Here is a 12599-nt window from a genome sequence, read left to right as displayed (position 1 = left end):
CAGAAGTTTTCTATATATTTAAGTAATAGATTTTCAAAAACGTTGGAATCAAATCTTCAAAATTAGCAAATGACCTGCGAAGTTAAATAACCCATTGGTGGAATTTATGTTGAAAATTTGCATGACTCTCTTTAAAAAATTAAATAAAATACCAAAGCAAAATTTTGAAAAATTATAATATCTAGTTAAAGATAAAAGGAAATAATCCCATTAGTAATCTGAATCTTTTTTTTCAAAAACCACAATGGCACTGAGCCAATTTCAGTCAATGCAAATCCTAAAAGAAAGGAACATAGGCACGTTTTATGCTACAATCACCTGTATGAACTTCAACTGTGATGTATTTCAGAGTAACAGCCATGTTAGTCTGTATTCGTAAAAAGAAAAGGAGTACTTGTGGCACCTTAGAGACTAACCTTTATTTGAGCATGTATGCATCCGATGACGTGAGCTGTAGCTCACGAAAGCTTATGCTCAAATAAATTGGTTAGTCTCTAAGGTGCCACAAGTACTCCTTTTCTAACTGTGATGTAGTTACTAGCAATGAATTGTGATGTTCCATTTAGTCTTAGCTTACTCCCTTCACTCTTGATATCAACAAGCCTAGTGATAATAACTTGAATTGCATACTATAGTTGAGATTAATTTTTTGTCAGGCAACTGTTTGCTTGGCTCTCCTCTGACACGCGCAGAGAACTCTATAATATAACCTTTTGGGTTTTTAGACATCTTTAATTAAGTGGGGATAAATAGTGTAAATCACTAGTTTAACAAAACAGCTAAAGCCCAAAGGATGTCCAGCTGTGGCTGGGTCAGGAGGAATCACAATGGAAAGCAGGTTTCAGAGTAGCAGTCGTGTTAGTCTGTATTCGCAAAAAGAAAAGGAGTACTGGTGGCACCTTAGAGACTAACAAATTTATTTGAGCATAAGCTTTGAAGTGAGCTGTAGCTCATGAAAGCTTATGCTCAAATGGAAAGCAGAGAAACTTTGGGGAGAGTGGGCCTTTGTGTAATGTATAATTTATTATGATTCTGGGCTTTACAAACCTTGCTGCCTTGTCTACTTACTGTACTGGTGGTAGCGACCAAGGGAGCTCCAGTGTAGCCAGACCACTCAGGTTTTAACTTTCATGTCAGCTAGACCTGCTCTGAGCAGATTTGAGCAAACATTGTTTTTTCCTATGTTTCTAATAGAGTCTGAAGTGAACAGAGTAACTTTTAACACAACCAAACTCTCTTCCCCACTCTCTGTAAGTGTTCTGCATGTGTGTGGTTAGTGCTGGTAAAAGGTGTCAAACTGATAGCCCTGGGGCCTGAAGCTCTATGTTCACCCACAGAATATTGTCTCAACCCTGCCTAGGAGAAACCACATGCTAGGGACCAGGATTTGCTCCATACTGCATGGCCCTTGGTCTCTTTGCTGAAATTGTGGGTTTTAAACTGGCAAGCTAGATGTGAAAAGCTAGATGCCCTGACCATCCAGACCCTAGATATTAATGTAGCTTTAGAAAGAAAAAGGCTGTTTATTTCTCTGTTTCCAGCTTCAGCAATGATCTTTGCCCAACACCAAGAATACTGTCAGTGCTGCAGATCTGAGAGAAGGAGCCCACCATATTTGTTTGTGTGGTTCATTCATGGAGGTGGGCTGCTGGTTTCAGAAAAAATTCAAAGGCGTAGGCCATGTATGCCTTGTCAGGAGAATTTTGGGCTCTAACCACACTGCTCAATGAACTTGAACTTCTCTTGGCAGTCTGGGGATGAGCTCTCAGGGCCAGCAACACAAAGCGATGTCTGTTTAAAGTTAACACGGTAAATCTTTGGTTTGCTTCAGTCAGCAGCCATTTAGTTATAGTACAGCAGCCTCATACTTATACAGAAAGTTGTTTGCTTCATAATGGAGCGATGGATTCTATATGAATGATGGATTGAATGTAATTTTTTTATGTGTGATAACTACCGTTAAAATGGATATTTGGTGCACTATAGGATTTACCTTTACTATGTTATTCCTTATAATTTGGGCCCTACCAAATTCATGGCCATGAAAAACGCATCATGGACCGTGAAATCTGATCTCTTGAGTGCCTTTACGCTGTCCTATACAGATTTCACGACTGAGGCCATTGTTTCTCAAATTAGGGTCCAGACCCAAAAGGGAGTTGCGGGGGGGTCACCAGGTTATTTTAGGGGGTCGCAGTATTGCCACCCTTACTTCTGTGCTGACTTCAGAGCTGGGTGGCTGGGGATCGCTGGCTGTTGGCCGGGCACCCACCTCTGAAGGCAGCACCCCGCCAGCAGCAGCAAGGAAGTAAGGGTGGCAATAACAGAACATGCCACCCTGTCTTCTACGCTGGTGCCTTCAGAGCTGGGCAGCCGCTGACTAAGGGCCAAGCTCTGCAAGCAGCAGTGCAGAAGTAAGGGTGGCAATACCATAACATATTATCCTTAGATCTGCACTGCTGTTGGCAACGGCTCTGCTTTCAGACCTGGGCTCCTCACCTGTAGCCACTGCTCTCCAGCTGCCCTTCTCTGAAGTGCAAAGTTAAGTATAGCATTACTGTAACCCCCCTATAATAACCTTGCAACCCCCCCCACCCCACAAATCCAGGACCCCTACAGTTACCCCACCGTGAAATTTCAGATTAAAATAGCTGAAATCATAGAATTATAGAATAGAATCATAGAATATCAGGGTTGGAAGGGACCCCTGAAGGTCATCTAGTCCAACCCCCTGCTCGAAGCAAGACCAATTCCCAGTTAAATCATCCCAGCCAGGGCTTTGTCAAGCCTGACCTTAAAAACCTCTAAGGAAGGAGATTCTACCACCTCCCTAGGTAACGCATTCCAGTGTTTCACCACCCTCTTAGTGAAAAAGTTTTTCCTAATATCCAATCTAAACCTCCCCCACTGCAACTTGAGACCATTACTCCTCGTTCTGTCACCTGCTACCATTGAGAACAGTCTAGAGCCATCCTCTTTGGAACCCCCTTTCAGGTAGTTGAAAGCAGCTATCAAATCCCCCCTCATTCTTCTCTTCTGCAGGCTAAACAATCCCAGCTCCCTCAGCCTCTCCTCATAAGTCATGTGTTCTAGACCCCTAATCATTTTTGTTGCCCTTCGCTGGACTCTCTCCAATTTATCCACATCCTTCTTGTAGTGTGGGGCCCAAAACTGGACACAGTACTCCAGATGAGGCCTCACCAATGTCGAATAGAGGGGGACGATCACGTCCCTCGATCTGCTCGCTATGCCCCTACTTATACATCCCAAAATGCCATTGGCCTTCTTGGCAACAAGGGCACACTGCTGACTCATATCCAGCTTCTCGTCCACTGTCACCCCTAGGTCCTTTTCCGCAGAACTGCTGCCTAGCCATTCGGTCCCTAGTCTGTAGCGGTGCATTGGATTCTTCCATCCTAAGTGCAGGACCCTGCACTTATCCTTATTGAATCTCATCAGATTTCTTTTGGCCCAATCCTCCAATTTGTCTAGGTCCTTCTGTATCCTATCCCTCCCCTCCAGCGTATCTACCACTCCTCCCAGTTTAGTATCATCCGCAAATTTGCTGAGAGTGCAATCCACACCATCCTCCAGATCATTTATGAAGATATTGAACAAATCATGAAATTTACGATTTTTAAAATACTATGACCATGAAATTGACCAAAATGGACCATGAATTTGGTAAGGCTCTATTTATAAATATTGCAAAAACTGTGGGTGGTAAGTGTCTAGTTTTGTATGGTACCAAGAGTGTTTACGTACATGTGCGTGTGTGTCTCCCAATATGGAAGACTGAGAGAACATTCCCCACTGGATCTTAACTATTTGGAAAAAAAAAAAAAAGGTAAAATTTAAGGCCTGATGTGCTTGGCAATGATTTTAGCGGTGTTCAATTATTGGGAATTAATTTCAAAATGACACATTTGTTACTTAATAACAGAATACACAATACAAAACAATCCTAATTCCTAGATGTAGAATCACTGAATCAATGGAAATCAATAATTCAGAGACATCCTGAAGCCCTATGAATTTGAGTGCAGGGTTGGGACCTCAGTTTATAAAGAATACAGTGCATGAAAATGTCAAATGGACAATTAAATAAAAGCAGTGAAGGATTAAAATGACTTTTTAATTTTTTGAATTTTTATCCTGAGATACATGATTTGAGGTGTACATATGTACAAATCCTTGCAGTAGTAATCAAAGACATTGTGTGAGAGGTCAGATTTCCACTAAGGGTGGTAATTTTAACATTTGAACAACTACTTTTTAAAACTGCAGGCAGGGATTAGTGATCACATCTTTCCTCTTCTTACTTTTTTATTTGGGGAGAGATTATTTGAAAAAATAATTTCCATTGCATATAATAATTAGATCCATCTGGATAAGATTCCAAGCATGATAAGGTGGAATATCTGAGCGCCATACATTTTAAAAAGATATTCAATAGGGAACCCCAACCTCCAAAAATACAGAGAAGAGAGTTGCCTTAATTTTCAGATTAACCACATTCCCATCTATTAAGGTGGCTTTCTTTTGCTTTTATGGCTGCATGCTTACCTCTGGGGTCAGTGCATTGTTATCTGAAGTCTGGCTGGAGAGCAGAATGTGTGTGAAACCATCTTCTTTCCGGACCACAATGTCTCTGAACCGACAGTTACTTTCATTTTGACGTACGCTGTACCTTAGTCTCTTATCAAAGACATAATCTTTCTCCCCATCCAGTTTCCTTTTCACAGTGCTGTGCAGATTCAGGCCTCCGTTGGCCAGAGAGGAACCTTTCAAATGCAAACAACCAAAATGGATACATGTGATCATGTTTATACCTCCAAAGAAAACAGCGTAGTGTATTATTACCTTGAATTTCTCTGGATGTCTAGATCATCCTGTTCCAAGGGTGGGCAAAAATGTGTCCAGCAACCAAATATGACCCACGAATTCTAGCGTGTCCCCTGACCGCTCATTTTTACTGCAGCGGTTCCGCCTGCGTATCCCAGCATGAAATGCTCTATCATGATCTGAGTAGAAGACCACTCAGATCAAGATCAATCATTGCATTTTGGGACTAGTAGTCTCAACAGATGTGCCTGTAGTGGAAAATGAGAGCAGCTGTACCCTGCTCTTTTATGTGAATTTGGGGTGACCCTCAAGTTCATTGGAAAATTCTAATTCAGTTTTCTTTGGCAAAGCTGGGCATGATTGACTTAGTCCATATCATCTCTTCCTAAGCTACATGTTGTTCCTAGTCTACAGAGCTAAAGCCATTATCAACTCCATTTGGCAATTTTAATGTAGGAACAGGATCCTCAATTGTACGTCTCTACAGGGACTCAGAGCAAGACAGAGCAGTTCCTATCAAACATTTACAGCTAAGCTGACTCCACTATCTCACTCCTCTTCCTTATAATTCCAGCGGTCACCATTAAAGGTAGTATTTTACCCATTGGTATCCCACTGTGGTATCTGAGATTATGCTCAAAATAGGATACAACTTGATAGGAGGTGCTCCATTGGAGAGGCTGCAAGGAAAGGCAAACATATTTACCAAGTATATACACAAGAGAAGTGCCAAAAAGAGGATAGCCATTTAGAAATTTGTTCACCCTTTTTAGCATACTCCGAGGATGAGGGCTCTCCAGCTAGGAAGCCAGAATCTTTAGCCAGGTTCTTTGAATATTTATCTGATCCTTACTTCATTATATATTACTTATTATGTTAATGTCTTATTGTAACTTTACATAAAAGTCCCATCCCCACAAAAGGGGGACTAGTACACAACTGTGGTGTCTCATATACCACTGTGTAGTAACAGTAGATAAACACTGACTTTTTAATTACCTGTACTTTTAACATTAAACTGTGCAAAAAACACCAAAACGTATTTCTGCCGGTGCCATTTTGCAGAACACATATTGATAGGAAAACACCAAATCAATGACAAGGAATACATGCTTACTCTTCAAAAACAAAACAACCACAACAAAATGGCATCTTACTGAGAAACATTCAGTTTATCCTGAGTTCTGCTTGCAGCAAATTGTAACTCCTGCTTTGTTTATATTTATAATTTCTATGGGATATTCAGGAAATATGTTGTCATTAGTAACAATACACAAGTAGCCCAAAGGCTCTGTTATGGAGTCATAAAAATATGCTAAATACATGCTTTCTGTAAGTCATCTCCTTTTTGCAGTTAAAGATATTTTAAATATCATTACCATTTGGGTAAATAAAATAATTAGAAAAAAGAAAAGGAGTACTTGTGGCACCTTAGAGACTAACCAATTTATTTGAGCATGAGCTTTCGTGAGCTACAGCTCACTTCATCGGATGCATACCGTGGAAACTGCAGAAGACATTATATACACACAGAGACCATGAAACAATACCTCCTCCCACCCCACTGTCCTGCTGGTAATAGCTTATCTAAAGTGATCATCAAGTTGGGCCATTTCCAGCACAAATCCAGGTTTTCTCACCCTCCGCCCCTCCCCCCCCCCCCCACAAACTCACTCTCCTGCTGGTAATAGCCCATCCAAAGTGACCACTCTCTTCACAATGTGTATGATAATCAAGGTGGGCCATTTCCTGCACAAATCCAGGTTCTCTCACTACCTCACCCCCCTCCAAAAACCACACACACAAACTCACTCTCCTGCTAGTAATAGCTTATCCAAAGTGACCACTCTCCCTACAATGTGCATGGTAATCAAGGTGGGCCATTTGTGCTGGAAATGGCCCACCTTGATTACAATGCACATTGTAGGGAGAGTGGTCACTTTGGATAAGCTTTTACCAGCAGGAGAGTGAGTTTGTGTGGGGGGGGGGGGCGGAGGGTGAGAAAACCTGGATTTGTGCTGGAAATGGCCCAACTTGATGATCACTTTAGATAAGCTATTACCAGCAGGACAGTAGGGTGGGAGGAGGTATTGTTTCATGGTCTCTGTGTGTATATAATGTCTTCTGCAGTTTCCACGGTATGCATCCGATGAAGTGAGCTGTAGCTCACGAAAGCTGATGCTCAAATAAATTGGTTAGTCTCTAAGGTGCCACAAGTACTCCTTTTCTTTTTGCGAATACAGACTAACACGGCTGTTACTCTGAAACCTGTCAAAATAATTAGATAAATTCATGGATGCTAGGTCCATCAATGGCTATTAGTTATGATGGTCATAGATGTAACCCCACGCTCGGAGTGTCCCTAAACCTCTGACTGCTAGAAATTGAGACTGGATGACGGGGTAGATGACTTGATACATTTCCCTGTTCTATTCACTCCCTCTAAAGCACCTGGCACTGGCCACTGTCGGAAGTCAGGGTACTGGGCTAGATGGACCATTGGCCATACTGGGTCAGACCATTCTTATGTTCTTATATAGACTGTGCAAAAGCAGAAGTTAAAGTTGCTCAATTTACTTGATATAATGGCCATTAAAAAAAAAAAGAAAAAGAAAAAGAAAGAGAGATGGGCCCAAAATACTCCAAACATACAGGAAGGAAAAAAGAGTAGTGCAGTCTGTGTCCAAATCTGAATCTATATTTAATTGTTTGTTCTCACCTCTAGAGCAGAGTGAACCAACCTCCTGGTTTTGGTATTATAAAGCTAAGAATGTTTTTTTGTTTGTTTTGTTTTTTTGAGGAGGAGGGATGAAAATTAGGACATGGATTTAAATTTTGTAGTTTAGATCATCTTTGTCCAACTAAAAATGCATTGTTACAATGACTGTAACGATGAATTTATAGTGAATGATTCCCTAATAGAGGAGCCAGCCACCTTCCTTCGATAGACTTAATATTTCCATTACTTGATATCTGAGTAGCTAATTCAACTACATGACTAGCTGTCACTAAACCCTGGAGTCTGCAAATGTTCACATCCTGTAAAATATCCGTTTATACCCTGCAATTATTATATTTAGTACTAAACTACATTAAAGTCTAATAGTATTCTCTCTTTTTACAGTTAAATTATAAACACTCTCCAGTAGAGCTCTAGCAGATATATTCAATTAAATAATGGTTTATTAATTGAAACATTAAATTTAAATTAGTTCCTTAGTTTAGAAAGAATATTTGAAGCATTTAGGGGTTGGGTTTTTTTTGACAAGAATTAGTTTTAATTGTAAAAATCCCAAACCAACAACACATGTCATTTAATGCTTGAAATTTTACAAATTACAACTTGTACATTTTTGGCTTCTTCCTTGTTTATAGTGATTCATTACTAGAGCACAATGACTTATCTGGTAGTTTATTCCTTTTTTTTTTTTTTGTCCATGAATTATTTGGAAACTGCAGTCTCAATCTTGCAAACACATATGTGCTTAACTTTAAACTCAGGAGGAGTTCCATGGAAGTCAGTGGGAGTATTAATGTGCTTAATGATAAGCAGTGTAGAAGTGTCTGCAGCACTGGAGACCGACTGACTTTTACAGATTTTTTCGGCATTCAGAATTGTTCTGCAAATACTTTCTGAAAGCATTTCAGCCTGTCATTGTTTGAAACCAACTTCCTTTATCTAGGTGGTCTTCTATTTTCTGTTCACTAACAGTATATGTCATCTAGGATGCATGGTAGTGTTTCTTGTGCCAGACTGGAGCTTTTTTACAAACAATAGATGGGAAATAGGGTTGCCAGGTGTCCAGTTTTCGATTGGAATACCTGATTGAAAAGGGACCCTGGTGGCTCCGGTCAACACCACTGACTGAGCCGTTAAAAGTCCGGTCAGCGGTGCAGAGGGGCTAAAGCAGGCTCTTTGGCTGTCGTGGCTGCCGGAAGCAGTGGCATGTCCCCCCTCTGGCTCCTATGAGTAGGGGCAGCAAGGGGGCTCCGCAAGCTGCCCCCACCACAAGCACCGGTTCTGCAGCTCCCATTAGCCGGGAACCACGGCCAATGGGAGCTGCGGGGGCTGCGCCTGCGGACAGGGCAGCGCTCAGAGCCACCTGGCCGGGCATCTGTGTAGGAGCCGGAGTAGGGACATGCTGCTGCTTCTGGGAGCTGCTTGCGGTAAGCGCCGCCCGGAGCCTGCACCGCTGACCCCCTCCCACCCTCCAAACCCCTCAGCCCCAGCCCAGAACCCCCTCCTGTACCGCAAATCCATCAGCCCCAGCCCAGAGCCCTGTACCCCGACACCCTGCCAGAGCCCCCTCCCGCACCTTGAACCCCTCATTTCTGGTCCCACTCTGGAACCCACACCTCCAGCCCAGAACCCATAGCCCCTCCCAAACACCTGCCTCAGCCCGGAGACCCTCCCATACTCCGAACCCCTCAGCTCCCCGCCCCCAGCTTGAAGCCCCCACCTGCACCCCAAATCCCTCATTCCTGGCCCCCCCCAAGAGCCCACATCCCCAGCCAGGGCCCTCACCCCTCCGACACCCCAACCCTCTGAGCCAGCCCAATGAAAATGAGTGAGTGAGGGTGAGGAGAGTGAGTGATATGGGGGGGGATGGAGTGAGCAGGGGCAGGGCCTTGGAAAAGGAGCAGGGCAGGGGTGTTTGGTTTTGTGTGAGTAGAAAGTTGGCAACCCTAATGGGAAAGCGAAGAAATTTCAAGATGGCTACTTGAATAGTTGACTTTGTTAGGAAAGAAGTCAGACATGACAATCATAGTTGTTCCTTCTGACCTCTAAATCTACGAACAACTTCTGGTATGTATCTTTAAGCAAACATATACTTAGACAGGTATTCATCAATTTCATTTTTCACAAACATTCTTATAAATAAAATTTCTTGTATAAATGTTCATGTGAAATGAACAATTGGGGTTGTGAATAATTCATCTTTTTGGACCAAAGATTCCAATACCACTTTTGTGCACTATTTGCTCTGCTTTGTGCTCACTACGTTGTTTGATCCATCTGCAAGCCTGCAGGAGAGGGAGATTTTGCAATAAAGTCTAAAGAACTTAGGAAATTAGATGCGAGAATGGACATGAGATGGAAGCAGCCTCAGGCTAACTGCATTGGTAATCTGCATACTATTAAGGAATAAGCAACAGCTGTTCTAAGTACAGATGGTAAGGGAAAGGTGGGGGCTTAATTCTTAAGGGAAATCCAGCACAACAAAAAGTCTCTCGTCAATCACTTTATCATCATTATTTGTTGCATCTCATTTTGTTCAAATAGTGCACCAAGTGGGGAAGTTAAAGATATGACAAAAGAAGCTGTTAACATCACAGCAATTATTATAGGCAAAGCGTGTGTCAGCTGACAGGATTTTAACCAACAGAAGGTCTATATGCAATCTTCAATGGCTCCTATGTTTTCTAATTTATGCTTTCCTCAAATGACATGGTAGATTGCATACAGACCTTCTGTTGGTTAAAATTGTGTCAGCTGACACACACTTTGCCTATAATTGTTTTAAGTTTCATGCAAAGATTTACACCAATGCAACTAAAATCAGTCTGGTTGTTTTTTGCTTGAAACCTAAAACTGATACAAATACGAATAACTATCCATGGATTATCTATGGAAGGAATGTCTGATAGTCCCATGATAGTGAAATTCTGTATCAAAATTCTGACCGATGTTGCCTGTCTGTCAATATCAGTACACCAACATGGATCGCAGACGCTCATCTCTAGTTGTTGGAACCTAAACATAATTTAGTTATCTACTTTAAGATGGGCCAAGATAGTGAATATCAACCTCTGCAGCTATAATTAATGTGTTTTCCTACTGAACATTCAGCCTAAGACAAAATGGTGCCTAACTTTTATCACCTGGTTAGTACATGGTAGGGTAACAGTTAACACCTTAATATGTCAAGATGAAAAATGACTGTGGCATGGAGTAAAGCTAACCATCCCCCAAACAATGAATAATGTATGTGAAATAAATTAGAGATGTCATAAAGAAACACAGGAAGCTTTAGGTACCTCTGAACTTGGTTTCCCAGCCTAAGCACAGAGATGAAAAATTTAGTTCAGCTTTTTGATGCTCTCAGTTTATATATGAAAGAGAGCACAAGACAATGTTTCCTTAATTTAGCTAGGTCTATAAATTAAATACTGGGTTATTAATAATCTGCAGTAAAACTTGTGAAGGTGTGTAGAAAGAGCCCTGTAAAGATTAGGAGGAAGAGTTGGTAAAAGTCATCAAGGGAACAAAATTTATATTAGGACTTCAGGACCACATGATCCTAGGTGCTATACAAAACTCATCCTGATAGATGTACTGTCTAAAAAGATGAAACAAAAGGTGGGAAAGGAAACAGAGAAGTGACATGCTTAAGGTCATACAGCAGTTCAGTGCTGAGCCAGGAACAACCCAGTCAAGTGCCCTATGCACTAGACCACACTGTCTCTCCAGCCACCATGTTAGCTAAGAATTGATGAGTAGGGCCCTACCAAATTCATGGCCACGAAAAACGTGTCATGGACTGTGAAAATCTGGTCTCCTGTGAAATCTGATCTTTTGTGTGCTTTTACCCTATACTATACAGATTTCATGGGGGAGACCAGCATTCCCCAAATTGGGGGTCCTGACCCAAAAGGGAGCTGCAGGGGAGTCACAAGGTTATTTTAGGGGGTCACAATTTTGTCACCTTTACTTCTCCCTGCCTTTAGAGCTGGGCAGCTGGAGAGTGGCAGCTGCTGACTAAGGGCCCAGCTCTGCAGGCAGCAGCGCAGAAGTAAGGGTGGCACGGTATGGTATTACCACCCTTGCTTCTGTGCTGCTGCTGGCAGCGGCTCTGCCTTCAGAGCTGGGTTCCCAGCCAGCAACCACCACTCTCCAGCTGCCCAGCTCTGAAGGCAGCACCACTGCCTGAAAAAGACCCCTGGAAGCTCAAAAGCTTGTCTTGCTCGCCAACAGAAGCTGGTCCAAAAAAAGATATTACCTCACCCACCTTGCCTCTCTAATATCCTGGGATCAACTTGGCTACAACACACAGAGAGTGAATATTTTTGGTTGCATTTTACTGTTTCCTATAATTAACAGAACAAGGGGAAAAAAAGGAAGCAGGAGACTGGGTTGATAGAGAATATTTAAATGAAGGACATCATGACACTATGAAGGTTTTCATAATGGAAAGATACAGTGGTTAGTGATACATAACAAGCAGGAATTCTTCAGCAGATGGTGTGCAGAACTAGAGCAGAGCAGGAAGACGACTATTTAAAGGGACACATTTGATGTTGTCAAGGAATTTGACACAACAATCACTCTCAATTGCAGTATCATGAAAAAGCAGAGAGCAATGCGATAACAGAAGACAACAAATGTCATCAGAATACTGCTGCAAACTACAGAAAGTTTCTACAGATGTTCCAGAGTTTACCTAGTGTTTGTTTTCCTCATGGCCTGGCCTATTATTGCCATTCACAATGGCAAAAGAGTCCAGACCTGCAAGGCTAACAGCATGCATCTCCTCAGCAATGTCAAGACAGTAGGTGTTCCTAGTTTAAGGCCAGATGCAAAGGAAACAAGAGCAGCGTACATTAACCTACAGCACACCCTTATACTTACTGACAGTAAAGAGCTGAGAGGATGTGGCTATTTCACGGGAATTATAATGCTGTGTGTTGAAATGGACTAGCTGTGTGTACGGCAAGTGCAGCCCCGTAGTGGACAGAACCAGTGCGGCTCAGGG

General features: G+C 42.1%; 1 protein-coding gene across 1 annotated transcript in view; it reads right to left on the bottom strand.

The window, feature by feature from the left end:
• The window catches only part of CDYL2 (chromodomain Y like 2), an 80861-nt gene that overhangs the window by 16456 nt on the left and 51806 nt on the right, over positions 1-12599 (bottom strand). The window contains exon 3 of the mRNA XM_077831405.1: positions 4567-4784. Within this exon, the coding sequence (XP_077687531.1) occupies positions 4567-4784 (218 nt within the window). The remainder of the gene's footprint in view (positions 1-4566; positions 4785-12599) is intronic.

Source organism: Eretmochelys imbricata, chromosome 12 (genome assembly GCF_965152235.1).
Source record: "Eretmochelys imbricata isolate rEreImb1 chromosome 12, rEreImb1.hap1, whole genome shotgun sequence".
Classification (NCBI taxonomy): Eukaryota; Metazoa; Chordata; order Testudines; family Cheloniidae; genus Eretmochelys; species Eretmochelys imbricata.
Note: the sequence above shows the minus strand (reverse complement) of the source record. Positions and strands in the feature narration are given on the sequence as shown.